This window comes from Hyla sarda, chromosome 2, assembly GCF_029499605.1.
Source record: "Hyla sarda isolate aHylSar1 chromosome 2, aHylSar1.hap1, whole genome shotgun sequence".
In the NCBI taxonomy this organism is placed as follows: Eukaryota; Metazoa; Chordata; class Amphibia; order Anura; family Hylidae; genus Hyla; species Hyla sarda.
Genome location: NC_079190.1, coordinates 26,475,284 through 26,492,459, shown reverse-complemented (window position 1 = coordinate 26,492,459; position 17,176 = coordinate 26,475,284). Strand labels below are relative to the sequence as shown.

Sequence of the window (17,176 nt, the reverse complement as noted above, 5' to 3'; positions counted from 1 at the left end):
GGCGCCCCCATCAAGAGGGTGCTCTAGGCGGCTGCCTATTTGGCCAGATCCGGCCCTAAATGCTACCTCTGTTACATCAGAGGACACCAGCATTGAAAATGCCACATGAGGTCCTGGTATTCATTGTGCATCAGGGCCCAGGTACTTGTTCTATACTTGTATTATATGCAAATGTGTCACCAGCTTGTCCTGTATCTAAACCATCTCCATGTACACATCTACTCCAAGGGAGTCAAACCACTGTATTGTTCTCGCCCAGAGATCTGCTTGTAGTTTCTTCAGTCCCCCACAGAGCGAAACAACCAAAGCTTGATACAGCAGAATTAGTCGCTGCGTGCTGGTCATCAGGGGTCTTCCACTATGGTGTGTGGAGTCTTGTAGACTGATTTTCTCATGTAACCTGGTTGTATCGTAATGTTTATGTGTGTATGTGTGGTATGGGGTGTGATGCAGAGGGCATATGGAATTACCCTAGGTGCCGATGGAATTAACCCCTTGTATTTGTGACGCCAGGGCATGGTTTGTCCTCAATACTACCCAAAGGTATACCGCTAGATCCTGGGCTAGGCACGGGGGCAATAATGACTCTGACGCCAAGTTACGGACAACGGTAGCTTTACTGAGAGTAGACAGATGGTAAAGTCTATACAGTTCAGCAAGCCAGGGCCCAAGGAGGTGACCAGTGACTCAGAGACCTTAACTCCTTAAGGACTTAGGGCATACCTGTACGCCCTGAGTCTGCTCCTGTTCTATAATGCGGGGCCACAGCGCGCTATTAACCCTTTAGACGCGGCGTTCAAAGTTGATCGCCGCGTCTAAAGTGAATCTAAAACGCTGCCGGTTAGCTCAGGGGGCTGTTTGAGATCGCCACAGCTAAATAACGACATCCCGAACAGCTGTAGGACAGCAGGAGGGTCCCCTTACCTGCCTCCTGGTGTCCAATCGCTGAATGACTGCTCAGTGCCTGAGATCCAGACATGAGCAGTCAAGTGGCAGAATCATCGATCAATGGTTTCCTATGAGAAACCATTGATCAATGTAAAAGATCAGTGTGTGCAGTGTTATAGCCCCTTATGGGAGCTATAACTTTGCAAAAAAAAGTGAAAAAAAAAGTTCATAGAGATCATTTAACCCCTTCCCAAATAATAAAAGTTTGAGTCACCCCCCCCCCCCCGTTTCACATTTAAAAAAACAAGCAGTGTAAATAAAAATAAACATATGTGGTATCGCCACGTGCAGAAATGTCCGAATTATAAAAATATATCATTAATTAAACCACACGGTTAATGGCGTACGTGCAAAATAATTCCAGAGTCCAAAATAGTGCATTTTTGGTCACTTTTTATATCATGAAAAAATTAATAAAAAGTGATTAAATAGTCCGATCAATACAAACATGGTACCGCTAAAAATCAGATCACTGCCCAAAAAATGAGCCCTCATACCGGCCCGTTATAGGGGTCAGAAGATGACAGTTTAAAACGTATAAATTTTCCTGCATGTAGTTATGATTTTCTCCAGAAGTACGACAAAATCAAACCTATATAAGTAGGGTATCATTTTAACCGTATGGACCTACAGAATAAAGAGAAGGTGTAGTTTTTACGGAAAAATGTACTGGGTAGAAAAGGAAGCCCCAAAAAATTTACAAAATTGCGTTTTTCTTCAATTTTGTCGCACAATGATTTCTTTTTCCGTTTCAATGTAGATTTTTGGGTAAAATGATTGATGTCATTACAAAGTAGAATTGGTGGCACAAGAAATAAGCCATCATATGGATTTTTTGGTTCAAAATTAAAAGGGTTATGATTTTTAAAAGGTAAGGAAGAAAAAACGAAAGTGCAAAAATGGAAAAACGCTCAGTCCTTAGGGGTTAAGGGCTTGCTGGGACTTGTAGTAGATATGGTCAATTTAATGCAGGCCACGATGACTTGACAAATGATGACTGATGACTAGTGTTGCTCGCGAATATTCGCAATTCGAATATTTTTCGCGAATATCGCATATTCGCGAATTCGCGAATTTCGCGAATTTAGCACTATATATTCGTAATTATGAATATTCGTTTTTTCTTTTTTCTTTTTCTTCACAGTACACATCACAGTGATCACCCCTCTCTGCTTCCAGCTTGTGTGGTGTAAAGAAGACTGTAATACTACTGTGTGAGACTGGCATGCGAAAATTTGCATATGCGAAAATTTGCATATGCTAATTTCCGTATATGCAAATTTTCACATATGTTAATTTTCGCATACGCGTATTTTCACATACGCGGAAATAAAACTAGAATATAACGAATATGCGAATATTCGCGAATATATGACGAATATTCGTCCATATATTCGCGAATATTCGCGAATTCGAATATGGCCTATGCTCAACACTACTGATGACTGACAATACTGAGACTGTGGCTTACTTGTAGCTGCAGACTTTACTTCAGGCTCCTATGACTCTGGACTCTCTCTAGGACTCGACTTGACCTCAGCAAAGACTTGTAAGAAAATAGAGAGAAGCTCCACCCAGGGCTTATATAGGGGAGACTAGCAGGGAGCCCATAGGCCACCACTGGGATCACCTGGTCACTGGTACCTCCTGGGTAACAATCACATGACAAGTCACATGGTAAACAGTCTTAAAGTGACAACGCTTTCTGAACACATTACATGGTATAATACATTAGAAACATATTTAAATGGGGGGACAGATGCAAGGGGGGCCCGGGGACACTGTAGGGAGGCTGCCTGACAGGAGAGCAAGGGTAAGGGGTAACACCTCCCGCACTGGTCCACCACATATGCAATTCTAAAGGAGTATTGAATGATCATCCTTGTATGCCGCTTACACCAAGATTGGATCAGGCAATATGCACTTGATACACGTATGTATGAACAGTCAGGAGGTCTAAGTAGTGGCCTCTTGTCTTGTCAATGGTTATCCTAAAATTATGACCTATATCTGCCCCCAGAGGATAAAGATATAGTTAAATTCTCATAGGCCGTAGGCCCTTTGGCCTGAAGTACCTGTAGCCTACGAGAGCTGATGGCACCCTGATTTATCTTAGTATTCAACTAAATACAGCTGAAAAAGACTTAAAGGGGCAGTTTAAACTGTGAAATTAACCCCTTTTAAATGTACACAATGCACATCTTCTCTTATGAGACAATATTAAAGTGCAGGGATATAGTAGGTAGGTAACAATGGCTTGTCAGGTCTCTATTCATGGATGTATTAGAGCACTGCCTGATAAAACAAAGCAATTGTATTGTCCAATAAATGAATGCTAGGAGCAACATTTCAGTCTTGACATAAAATTTTTAAAGGGAAATATAATAAAAATATGTTATGCTTTATAAATGAGGTTTTTGTATTCATATATATATATATATATATATATTTATTTTTATTTTTTATACATTTTTTTCATCTTGACACTGTCGATTTATTCACTCATTCATTCATGTTGTTGTCATTAGCGAGTGGGCAAGTTTATGAGAGCTCTATCCTACTGCTGGAGGCCTAGATAAAGCAGAAGAGTAACACTATATACACACGTACACCTCTGTGTGCTGCCCCCTTGGTCTCTTGCGGAGGGGTGGTATTGCATCACATACTGGAGACTGTAAATTTGACATTGCTCTGTTTATTACTACCTATTCATTGAAGCTGCCATAAAGCGCACATATATACATATTGTAGTGTCTATGAAGACTTTACAGAAAATGTCTGTCTTCAATATGGCCACCCTCCAGAAAGATAACGTTGCAAATCAGGACCTTGGCAATTACAGCACCACCCTCTACATGCCGCGATTGCTGTTGATCATGGTGTGTGGAGGGTCAAACTACTGGAGTTGGACTGAAGTCTGGTGCTAGCAGTTGCAGGCAGGTGTCAGCTGTAAGTTACAGCCAGTACCCACTGCATATAAAGTAGGCTCATCTCCCGAGCACGCTCTTTATCCAGTGATCAGCAAGCGCTGTAAAAGGGATGCAGAGGTAACAGTCAAATCCAGTACCTGGTATCTAAGGGGTAATGGCAAATGCCCCTTTACAATGTAGGGGAAAAACAGTATTGTAGATATAGACTGTGGGCTATCTTATTGATTATGCATTGGGGTCCAAAGATCTTCAATTTCTGCCTCGGAGTGTTAAGTAACCTTGAAGACGTGAAACAGTAGCTCGGGGCTAAAATAAACAAATCTGCCCATCAAAAATAAGATCACAATTTTCGTCATGATTTAACATCCAGCTACAGAAATAGCAAAATGAAAAATGTGCCTGAGAGACCTGTAATCCCAGATATGTGACCACAAATCAATACTCTATGAACTGTTTAACAACTTTATGGATTTTCTCAGACTAATCTTGCAGCCATAGAAGCGGCGAGACGTACATATGATCCTACGGAAATTAATTCTTGTGATTTTGGCCCAAAAATAAATGTATAGTAAGAAATGAAATGTATGGTACTTCTTCATCCCTATTGTATTGTAGGGTTATTTTGATGGGAAAACATACAATATTGAATTTTTTTTAAATTAAACACAACTAAAAAAAAAAACATTTTCCAAGTTCTTCTCATAAGGTTGTTTCTTCACCTCTTTCGGCACATCTAGCTTCTGTGCTTTTCACCAGTGATTAATAGCTGACAGCTTCCTCTGGGGAGGAAATGAGGAATTAAAGGGGTACTCCACCCACAGACATCTTGTCCCCTAGCCAAAGAATAGGAAATAAGATGTCTGATCTCTGTACAGCACCCCACGCCCCCTCCGTGCAGCACCCGAACGCCCCCTCCATTCATGTCTATGGGAGGGGCTGTGGCAGCCGCCACGCCCACTCCCATAGACATGTATGGAGGGGGTGTGGCATGACATCACGAGGGGGGGGGTAGCGTGACATCACAAGGGGGCGTGACGTGACGGCACATCTCTTACCGCGGAAACCCAGCATTCTAAACATACTTTGAGCAAATTGGACCCAAAGCAAGCATTGGGAAATGTGGTTATCTCTACTATGCATTGGTGACCTCCTCAAATGCTTGTACAGCGGCATACTTAGACTCTGTGATACATTAGGAAGAAGCCGCCAACAACGGTATAGCCTGATCACAGCAGGGATCCCTCCGAGGGCATTGCCGGCTAAAAGGGCGTATACTAGTGAAGAACAGAAATAGAGGACACTCTAAGAATAAATTAAGTTCAATAATTTATCACCATGAAATCATTTTAATACTCCTTTTTCTCATCATTGTCATTAGAGATGAGCGAACTTATAGTAAATTCGATTCGTCACCAACTTCTCCGCTCGGCAGTTGATTACTTTTCCTGCATAAATTAGTTCAGCTTTTTGGTGCTCCCGTGGGCTGGAAAAGGTGGATACAGTCCTAGGAGACTCTTTCCTAGGACTGTATCCACCTTTTCCAGCCCACCGGAGCACCTGAAGGCTGAACTAATTTATGCAGGAAAAGTTATCAACTGCCGAGCCGAGAAGTTCGTGACAAATCGAATTTACTGTAAGTTCGCTCATCTCTAATTGTCATCCTAAGCTCCTACCATTCTAAGTACACAACTCATATGCAGACCTATGTGTCTCCTTGGTTACAGACTACAGATAAATCCTTCGTAGTCTGATCTTGCTGTCATTCTCCTTCTCGTCTGTTCCCTACCTTTTACCAAACAATAAAATGTCCTATGTTTCTTGAATCCACGTGTAGTATAAGGTTCAAAACCTTTTTCTCCATAGTTTCGCTGAGTTAGGGGGGTACTCCGCCCCTAGACATTTTATCCCCTATCCTTTGGATAAAGGGATTAGATGTGTAGGCGTGGAGAACCCCTTTAATTTATCTCCTCATCCATATTTGATCTCACATGCTAGCTGCACCCTTGGTCTCCCGGCTTCCTTCCATAATACAATCCTGTGTGACTATTTTAGCTAAAGTTCTCCCCCCTTCTTCCATTTACCCTCATCTACCGGTCAATGTAAGTGATTGTTGTGACTAGACAAGAGCGAATATACAGTATCGACCACCATATCTGAGTCTCAAGCATTGTTATTTGATGTATGTCTAGAAATAGTAGTTCTAGTTTCAAACAGCTCGGATCTCTTACAAAAGTAAACACCAGACTTTTCCAGGTATTCAGCGGATTTGGGAAAGCACCTGAAAAATAGAACTTCTTTTTCTAGATGGAATAAATTGAACGCCAACGCTTTAGATTCCGATTTGGTGATTCATACTGTATTTTGCTTATCTCAATTGAGTGCAGAGAGACATGCATAGTTTGTATATGTTTAGCCCTCAAGAGGAAAGCTTCTCACGCCCCACACCTGCTACCCCCTCGCCCCGCTATCCTTACCTTATGTTGTTTGGAACCATGTACTGCACGCTGTATGTTGCTGTGTTAAAGGGGTATTCCAGGAAAAAAAAATTTTTTATACATCAACTGGTTCCAGAAAGTTAAACAGATTTGTAAATTACTTCTATTAAAAAATCGTAATCCTTTCAGTACTTATGAGCTTCTGAAGTTAAGGTTGCTCTTTTCTGTCTAAGTGCTCTCTGATGACATGTGTCTCGGGAAACGCCCAGTTTAGAAGCAAATCCCCATAGCAAACCTCTTCTAAACGGGGCGGTTCCCGAGACAGGTGTCATCAGCTAGCACTTAGACAGAAAAGAACAACTCAACTTCAGAAGCTCATAAGTACTGAAAGGATTAAGATTTTTTAATAGAAGTAATTTACAAATCTGTTTAACTTTCTGGAGCCAGTTGATATATAAAAAAAAAGTTTTTTCCTGGAATACCCCTTTAAGTTCCTGAATAAAGCCGATACAGTTCCCTGGATTGGTGAGTGCGGTCTTCTTTTCTTCTTTGGATATAGCGAAAGATAAAGTGGCACTACTGCTACCAATTTTAATAGGATTTCACAGCCCTTATAATTCGGTCACTATGGGATACTTAGGTCCTCGGTCAGCGGGTTCTGGCGGTGCCGGGAACCAGAAATAAACATGAGTCACTGCAATATTCACGTATAAAGAAAAACGGTAACCCGCACTCACTGCAAGGCTTAGGCCATACGACTCCACTTCACGTCCTCCAGCAGACCTGGTTCCAGACTCAGAATTTACTGCCGGCGGTTTCGCGCTGTGGCCCTCATTTACTATTGCAAACCCGACATGTTTTATCAGGTTGTGCGCCAGATTCTGTTGCATTGCGCCAGAAATTCTGTCTGCGCCAGAATTTGCACCAGAATTGAAAAAAAAAAAAAAAAACAGACTAACTCTCCATTTTGCTAAGAAAACCCGAAAAAGGGGCGTAGTTGTCTGGGAAAGGGGGCGTGGTCACATAAAAGGGGTGTGTCTCCGACATTTTCACAAAAACCCAACATATTTACTAAGGTTTCCACAGAAAATGTGGTGGATTTCAACTGAGGAAAACCCGACAGATCAGAACATGTGTAAAAAAAAAAGCAAAATGTAGGGAAAGTGCAAATGTAGGGAAACCTTAGTAAATAATGTGGAAAATAAATTGTAGGGAATTAAAACCCACAAAGAAACCTACACAACACTCTTAGTATATCAGGGCCAGTGTGCGCTTCTTCCAGCCTCCAAGGAACAGGAGAGGTTTGCTATGGGGATATCCTCCAACTCTGGATAGTTCATGAGACAGACAGAGGTGCACTGTTGTCAGACAGAAAAGAACAACTCAACTTCAGCAGCTGATAAGTACTGGTAGGATTAAGATTTTTCAATAAAAGTAATTTACAAATCTGTTGAACTTTCTGGTGCCAGTCACTGGAATACCCCTTTAAAGGGGTACTCCGGTGCTTAAACATCTTATCCCCTATCCAAAGGATAGGGGATAAGATGCCTGATCGCGCGAGTCCCGCCGATGGGGACCCCCAGGATCTTGCACGCGGCACCCCGTTTGTAATCAGTGCCCGGAGCGTGTTCGCTCCGGGTCTGATTATGGTCGACTGCAGGGCCGGCGGCGTGTGACGTCACGCCTCCGCCCCCGTGTGACGTCACGCTCCGCCCCTCAATGCAAGCCTACGGGAGGGGGCGTGATAGCTATCACGCCCCCTCCCGTAGGCTTGCATTGAGGGGCGGAGCGTGACGTCACACGGGGGCGGAGGCGTAACGTCACACGCCGCCGGCCCTGCGGTCACTGGTAATCAGTCCCGAAGCGAACACGCTCTGGGCACTGATTACAAACGGGGGGGCCGCGTGCATGATCCCGGGGGTCCCCAGCGGCGGGACTCCCGCGATCAGGCATCTTATCTAAGATAACATTAGAGATGAGCGAACTTACAGTAAATTCGATTCGTCACAAACTTCTCGGCTCGGCAGTTGATGACTTTTCCTGCATAAATTAGTTCAGCTTTCAGGTGCTCCAGTGGGCTGGAAAAGGTGGATACAGTCCTAGGAGACTCTTTCCTAGGAATGTATCCACCTTTTCCAGCCCACCGGAGCCCCGGAAAGCTGAACTAATTTATGCAGGAAAAGTCATCAACTGCCGAGCCGAGAAGTTCGTGACGAATCGAATTTACTGTAAGTTCGCTCATCTCTAGATAAGATGTTTATCTAAGATAAGATGTTTAAGCACCGGAGTACCCCTTTAAGTACAGTGACCCTGTATATGAGCCATATACAAAAATCTGAATTCTGTAGATCCTAGCAGATGTAAAGAGGGCTGGTGTACACAGCCATTTTTGTTTCCCAGGGATCCTTTACCTTGCTGCTCAGTTGATCCGTCTCTATAATATTCTGTCCTTAAATAGGTCACCATATTCCGGTGACAGATCTACCTTCAGATTCCGAACAAGCATGAGTAAATATTTCACTTGAGAGGTCTTTAAAAACCCCGTCCTCCTTCTTGAAATTAGATGGTGTTGACAGGAAGGAAATAATATCACAGGATCAGCATTACGATGGTGTAGGGTATTATTTATTCTCTGCGGAGGGTCGGTAACCCGCGTTCCACCGCGTCAGTTTGACAAACTCACGTTCCTTAAACATAATTAAACTCTGGGAGGAGAAAATCCTTAAAAGTTAAAAATTGCAACTCAAATTCTCTTTGACTGGAGACATGTAAAGCTCGTGAGCATGACTTGTCTGAGTCTCCGAAGATATCAAAGAGCGAGACTGCATGGCCGCCACAGTCATTTGTTGTCTATTTACTGCATACTGTCTGGGAATTCTTAATCTCGAAAAGGTTTTCGGGAGAGAATGTGCTTTATGTACCTATTTAAGGGGGTTATCTAGTTTAGGATACTTATTTACATACACCCTAAATACACATTGGGGGAGATTTATCGAAACCTGTCTAGAGGAAAAGATGATGAGTTGCCCATAGCAACCAATCAGATCGCTACTTTCAGTTTTGAAAAGACCTCTGCAAAATGAAAGAAGCGATCTGATTGGTTGGTATGGGCAACTCAGCAACTTTTCCTCTGGACAGGTTTTGATAAATCTCCCCCCACACACCCAATTAATTGGGGATGGGTCCTGTGTTCAGGATCTTTGTTTCTTGTCCAGAGTGGAGAGCATCTACAAAGAGCGTCTCTTGATATGGAGTACTTGTCCTGTCACTGATGGAATGGGCACTGGGTAGGGTTGCCACCTGGCCGGTATGTTACTGGCAAAGCCGGTATTTTGGTGACCCTGCCGTTATTTTTATATTAAAAATACCAGCATTGCAATGGGCGGTATTTATCCAACCAATCCTCCAACACCTGGAATGTTGCACCATATACAATACCAATGTTTCCCAACCAGGGACACCTCCAGCTGTTGCAAAACTACAACTCCCAGCATGCCCGGACAGCCGTTGGCTGTCCGGGCATGCTGGGAGTTGTAGTTTTGCAACAGCTGGAGGCACTCCTGGTTGGGAAACACTGACCTATCCTATATACTGCTATATAGTCCAACATGCTGGGAGTCGTAGTTTTAATTTGGGGCAGCTGCTGAGTCACAGGGTGTATCAGGGCATGCTGGGAGTTGTAGTTTTGCAACAGCTGGAGGCACCCCTGGTTGGGAAACACTGGCCTATCCTATATACTACTATATAGTCCAACATGCTGGGAGTCTTAGTTTGCATATGGGGCAGCTGCTGAGCCACAGGCTGTATCAGGGCATGCTGGGAGTTGTAGTTTTGCAACAGCTGGAGGCACCCCTGGTTGGGAAACACTGACCTATCCTTTATACTACTATATAGTCCAACTCCTGGAATGTTGCACCATATACTATACCAGTGTTTCTTAAACAGGGACACCTCCAGCTGTTTCAAAACAACAACTCCTAGCATGCCTGGACAGCCGTTGGCTGTCCGGGCATGCTGGGAGTTGTAGTTTTGCAACAGCTGGAGGCACTGCTGGTTGGGAAACACTGACCAATCCTATATACTACTATATAGTCCAACATGCTGGGAGTCGTAGTTTTCATTTAAGGTAGTTAGTAACTATCTGCAACTCTCAAATTTAATTTAAAAAAATTATCAAAAAGTCACATCCAAACTAAAATGGTACTGTTAAAAACTACAGATCGGGGCCTTCATACATCCCCGTATAAGGAGGAATAAAAAAGTTATAGGGGTCAGAATAGGACAAAATCTCCCCGGCATATGTGTATCCTGTGATGTCACGCATATATAATTAATTATGCAAATTAGTATGGCCGGTATTTTTTCCCCAAAAAAATTGTGGCAACCCTAGCACTGTGTAATGGCTAATTTCCCCTGTGCAGGGAAGCTGAACACTTTCTGGCAAGTTTCCCCACAGATCACAGTGGGGGAGATTTATCAAAACCTGTCCAGAGGAAAAGTTGCTGAGTTGCCCATAGCAACCAATCAGATCGCTTCTTTCCTTTTTCAGAGGCCTTTTCAAAAATGAAAGAAGCAATCTGATTGGTTGCTATGGGCAACTCAACAACTTTCCCCTGGACAGGTTTTGATAAATCTCCCCCAGTGTGATCATCTGATGGTCAAGGGGCCTTTCCACTTAACAGATCACTAAACAGATATCTCCAGAGGTGACCAACTATTTTAAAGGGGTACCCCATTGGAAAACATTTTTCTTAAAGGGGTACTCCACTGCTCAGCGTTTGGAACTGTATTTAGGGGGCGGGCCGTGATGTCATGAGGGGGTGGGGCTATGGGTCTCGAGCTCCCGGCGTCGGCTCCAGCGTTCAGAACAGTTTGTTCCAAACGGCGAGCAGCGGAGTACCCCTTTAAATCAACTGGTGCCAGAAAAGTTAAACAGATTTGTAAATTACTTCTGTTAAAAAATCTTAATCCTTCCAGTACTTATCAGCTGCCGTATGATCCACAGGAAGTTGTTTTCTTTTTGAATTTCCTTTCTGTCTGACCACAGTGCTCTCTGCTGACACCTCTGTCCGTGTCGGGAACTGTCCAGAGCAGGAGAGGTTTTCTATGGGGATTTGCTCCTACTCTGGACAGTTCCTAAAATGGTCAGAGGTGTCAGCAGAGAGCGCTGTGGTCAGACAGAAAGGAAATTCAAGAAGAAAACAACTTCCTGTGGATCTTACATCAGCTGATAAATACTGGAAGGATTAAGATTTTTTAATAGAACTAATTTACAAATCTGTTAAACTTTCTGGCACCAGTTGATTAAAAAAAAAAAATGTATTCCAGTGGAGTACCCCTTTAAAGGGGTACTCCGGCGCTAAACATCTTATCCCCTATCCTTTTGATAGGGGAGAAGATGTTTAGCGCTGGAGTACCCCTTTAACCTCTTTAGATGGCACCAACATATTTTGGAAATGGTCAGATTTAAACCCATGACCCCAGTAGAACATATCAACCACTGTGAACTGTGCTTGACTAAAGAGGTTGAATTGCTATGTTTATGAATGTTATGTTGTTGTTGTTATATCTTCTACCCTTCGCCCTGACGCTTTTTGTATTTGTCCAGTTAGGATTGTGTATAAGCAGAGCTTCGGCCTCCGTCCTCAACTTCAACTGCAGTTTGGTTCTGTTGCCCATGTGCCGGTCTCTGCTGGCTATGGTCCGTAGATGTGAAAGGGTGAGTACACGTTAATGTTTTCTTCACTATTGAGGGGCCATATACCTCTTGCACCCTCCTCTCCTGGTTGGTCCCTTGACTTACATTATGAGTCCATCCAGGTCACGTGACTCAGTAGACAACATGCTAAGTGCTAACTTCTCACTCAGAACCCAACCGATACATTCTTTTCTAATGTCTCTATGAAATACCGAAAAATAGACAGTGCCTGGTTAACTAATGTCACTGTAAATTAGAATAAGTGGCGCAAAAAATAAGCCATAATACAGATTTTTAGGTGCAAAATTGAAAGTGTTATGATTTTTTTAAAAACGAAAATGCAAAAACGTGAAATAGCTCAGTCCTTAAGGGGTTAAGGGTTTGTGGTACTAGTTACAGATCCATCTTTCTGCATATTTTGTTATTTTTGCAAGATGCAGTACATTATCATGACATACTAGCTAAACCCTTGACTAGCTAAAATTTACCCCACAACCATTGGGTGGTAACACATAGACACATACACTCACTGATTGGTCACTATATTAGGTACACCTTGCTAGTCCTAGGTTAGACCCACTTTTTCCTCCATTATTGGTGGCATACTTTCTACAAGGTGCTGGAAACATTCCTCAGAGATGTTGCTCCATATAGACATGATGACATGACACAGTTCCTCCATATAGACATGATGACATCACAGAGTTCCTCCATATAGACATGATGACATCACACAGTTCCTCCATATGGACATGATGACATCACACAGTTCCTCCATATGGACATGATGACATCACACAGTTCCTCTATATGGACATGATGACATCACACACTTCCTCCATGTGGACATGATGACATCACACAGTTCCTCCATATAGACATGATGACATCACACAGTTCCTCTATATGGACATGATGACATCACACAGTTCCTCTATATGGACATGATGACATCACACAGTTCCTTTATATGGACATGATGACATCACACAGTTCCTCCATATAGACATGATGACATCACACAGTTCCCCCATATAGACATGATGACATCACACAGTTCCTCCATGTGGACATGATGACATCACACAGTTCCTCCATATGGACATGATGACATCACACAGTTCCCCCATATAGACATGATGACATCACACAGTTGCTGTAGATTTGTCGGATCCATGATGAGAATCTCCTGTTCCACCACATCCCAACGGTGATCTATTGGATGAGATCTGGTGACTGTGGAGGCCATTGGAGTCCAGTGACCTCATTGTCATGAGATGATGTCATGTGACCTCATTGTCATGTATGAGATGATGTCATGTGACATGGGGCATTATCCTTCTGGAAGTATCATCAGTATCATCAGACCATGGACATGGTCAGTAACAATACTCAGATAGGCTGTAGTGTTTATACCAGGGTCAGTTGGTACTAAGGGGTCTGTGTGAATTGTAGCCTCAGTTTCCTGTTCTTAGCTGACAGGAGCGGCCCCTGGTGTGGTTTTCTGCTGCTGTAGCCCATCTGCTTCAATGTTGGATGTGTTGTGATTTCAGAGATGGTATTCTACAGACCTTGGTTGTAACCAGTGGTTATTTGAGTTGCTGTTGCCTTTCTGTCATCTCCAACCAGTCGGCCCATTTTCCTTTGACAACAACACAACATTTTCCTCCACACAACTATCTCTCACTTTCTCTTTTTCGGACCATTCTCTGTCAAACCTAGAGATGGTTGTGTGGGAAAATCCAGTAGATCAGCTGTTTCTAAAATACTAAGACAAGCCTGTCTGGCACCAACAACCATGCCATGTTCAAAGTCACTTAGATCTCTTTCTTCCCCATTCTGATGCTTAGTTTGAACTTGTCTTGACCACTTCTACATGCCTAAATGTATTTGGTTGCTGCCATGTGATTGGCTGATTAACTATTTGTCTTAATAAGCAATTGAACAGGTGCAAAATCATGTTTTTTCAAAGCTGGTCCTCCTGTGACACACATCTAAGGCCGGGTTCACACTGCAGAAAATATGTGGAATGTCCGGCTGGAAAATACAGGTGGACATTCTGCACATTTGAATAATCAGGCGGGCATTAGGACCCCTTGGAAATGTGCAGTCTCATAGACGGCAATAGTGTTGAGCACGAATATTCAAAATGTGAATTTTTACTGTGAATATCGGCACTTTGCGATTTAGCGAATATTTAGAATATAGTTATATAAATTCATAATGATGAATATTCTTTTTTTATGCAAATGTATGTAAATATTTATGCAAATATCTATGCGAATATCGCCACTTCCAGGCATGACACCGATCCCTCCCTTCTTTTAGGTGAAAGATATGATTGCGCATACGCACTATGCAAATTTAATTACGAATTTTCGCATGGAAAAAAAAAAAGAGAATCAACATAACGAATGTGCGAATTTTGCGAACATTGGGCGAAAATTCAATCTTACAGTGTCCATTTTAGGACATCGTCAGTCATCAGCCGCAACTCCGTCCTCCCTCAGGTGAAATGGCGTCCCGCCTCCTCCCTCGGACCAATCGCCATCAGTCGTCAGCGGCAACTCCGTCCTCCGTCATGTGAAATGGCGTCCCGCCTCCTCCCTCGGATCAATCGCCGTCCTCCTTCTGGCACAAATCCATCCTCCCTCATCCGAAAGTCTGTATAGCAGAGCCGACATTGAATAGCATGTACAGCAGAACCCGTATAGCAGAGAGCCAACACTGACTCTGCTCTGCTACACGGCAGGAACGTTTTTCGTCTGAGGGATGACGGAGTTTCGGATGAGAGACTTTAGGATGACAAAAGAGGGAGGTGGGAGATGCGGCTGACGCCTGACGGAGATTGGCCTGAGGAAGGAGGCACGGTGCCGTTTCACCTGACGGAGGACGGAGTTACGTCTGACGACTGACGATGTCCTAAAATGGACACCGTACGTCCATATGTTCGCGAAATCTCGCAAATTCGAATATTGCCCCTGCCGCTCAATGCATTTTCAAACGGAATCCACAGAGAGAATAGACAAGTCTATGTCCTAAGTGCTAGGTGCCAGGAGTGGGGGTAACAAGCAAGTCCCTGTTCCTTACATATAGTACTTATTAACAGGACTAGGGCAACACGATTTTTATTCCCAAACTACAATTTCCCCAGTAGCTGACCGACATGGACCATACTACTGTACATATAATGCGCAGCCGAGGGAATGATGTCATATATTTCTTATAAAGCACATTTCCTTTCAGCGCTGTATAAACCTTTCAAATATTACATTTTGATATAAACATGTCAGGGCCAAATCACAGACAGCTCTGCTACATCTGTACGCTCGATACTCTAAATGCTTTATAAAGTGGAAGTTGTAAAAGACATGTTGTGTTACCATAGCAACTAAACTGTCTGCAGCCATCATCTGTATCTTTTATGTATATTTTATTTTGTACTTTTTTATTTTTTTGTATACGCAGATTGTAAGCAGGAAGACCCGAAGACTTTTGCATAAGTACAAATCGTTTCATGCTGCTTGTGGCACTGCCATATGTGTCTTTTCAGGTAATATTTTTATTATTTAGGCTGATTTTGTTCATATTTTATCGCTTATGAATCTCCACACACTTGACTAGGGTATCATCCACCTGCGCTGTGACCCTTCTTTTTACCTACTCCCCCGATAAAAGACACGGACCACATACTTTTGGTATAAAGGCCACAGCGGCCATTTTATTCAAAACATCATAACTTAATACTCAAATATTAATTAACCTTTAAATAACATTTAACATACTCAGGTAACATTACCTGACCACACATATCCATATACAAACAAACTAGTGCAAATATCCTTTAACTCGACTCTACCACCTAGCCAGAGAGAGGACTTGGAGGCATCCCAAATTTTCCTCGGGTCTCCTACTTTGCCCTGGGTCGTCCCTTCCCTTAACCCCAGGGCACCGCCTTCAGAGACCCCCGCCCCTTTGGGCCTCTCCCGCAGGGTTTCACCACACGAGGCTGGGTACCGCCCCCAGCCTCACCATCCCATTCAGTGCCAACTCTCTCCAATTGTCTCCAAGTCCCCCTCTAGCTCCTGCCACCAACGGCCTCTTGTGACTCCTTACAAGCGGCCGCTCCCCCACAACTGAACCGCCCTCTCCAACATGTCTCGTATTTCCCATGCCCAAAGATCCGTCCCAATGGGATTCAAATGGACCCCATCAGGCCCCAAAAACTCGGAAGAGGCAACCTTCAGTTCCCTGTGCCTGACCACCAGGCCCGCATTCCTAGCCACAAAACGACTGACCACTCTATTAACTTTCGCCCACGCCCTGTTCAGGCTAGCCACCGACCTTGCCCGCTTCCATTTAAGTCTGGCCACAATGTCCGACCATATGATAAAAATCCCCGGAAACGACGACCAGATTCTCAACAGATCCAACTTAATGTAAGGACCTGGCCGTCCTACCCCCCAAGTCGTTGCCCCCCACGTGAAGGACTAAAACATCGGGGGCCCTATCAAGGTCGACATATTTCTGTAAGAACGGCAGAACTCCCCCCCCCACAGCAACCCACCTTGTCCCAGCCACCTCACCTGTGCCTCTTCCCTGGAAAACCCCAATTGCCGCCCATCCGGGCGCACCGCGGCCCTCGCCGCACCCCTCACCACATATGAGTGTCCCAGGATCCATATTAGGCACGGTGCAGCACCTGAAAAACATAAACAACAAACAAAAACCCCTTACAGCAACAGACCCACCGAAATTACATCAAATGAGGACACACATATAAACGAAATCTATCAGATTCCCACCGGCCTATTCGCCGTATAGCATCTGGTCCCAGCCCCCACCTTGCAGCCTCCGTAGCAGCCCCAATCCTGAATGAATGGGAACTAAAGTCCCCACTACCCCTACACAGTTTTTCCAAGGCCAGCTGGAAAACACGAATAAACTGAAACCTAGATAAAAATTCCCCACTTTCGTGCATCAGCAATGGCCCCCCCATTGCCGGGCGAATAGCCACGTACGCCCTAAAACAAGACACCGGGCACATACCCGACCCAACCAACGGCACCAATCTCACCACAAAACCTCGACCCAACTGATCTGTCTTTGAGCGCTGGACCACACATGCCAAATTACCCCCGTCATCAGTCACATCAGACACCAAC

General features: G+C 43.8%; 1 protein-coding gene across 15 annotated transcripts in view; it reads left to right on the top strand.

Moving 5' to 3' along the window:
* NOX4 (NADPH oxidase 4) overlaps positions 1-17,176 on the top strand; it is a 298,783-nt gene that overhangs the window by 106,648 nt on the left and 174,959 nt on the right. For 7 of the 15 annotated variants that reach the window (XM_056561413.1, XM_056561415.1, XM_056561409.1 and 4 more), the window contains 2 exons: positions 11,922-12,032; positions 15,480-15,564. In XM_056561413.1, coding sequence (XP_056417388.1) covers positions 11,922-12,032; positions 15,480-15,564 — 196 coding nt within the window. Of the gene's footprint in view, positions 1-9,540; positions 9,621-10,920; positions 11,020-11,753; positions 11,839-11,921; positions 12,033-15,479; positions 15,565-17,176 lie in introns of those variants that run through there. The other 8 variants (XM_056561416.1, XM_056561417.1, XM_056561421.1 and 5 more) reach the window with 5 other exon arrangements.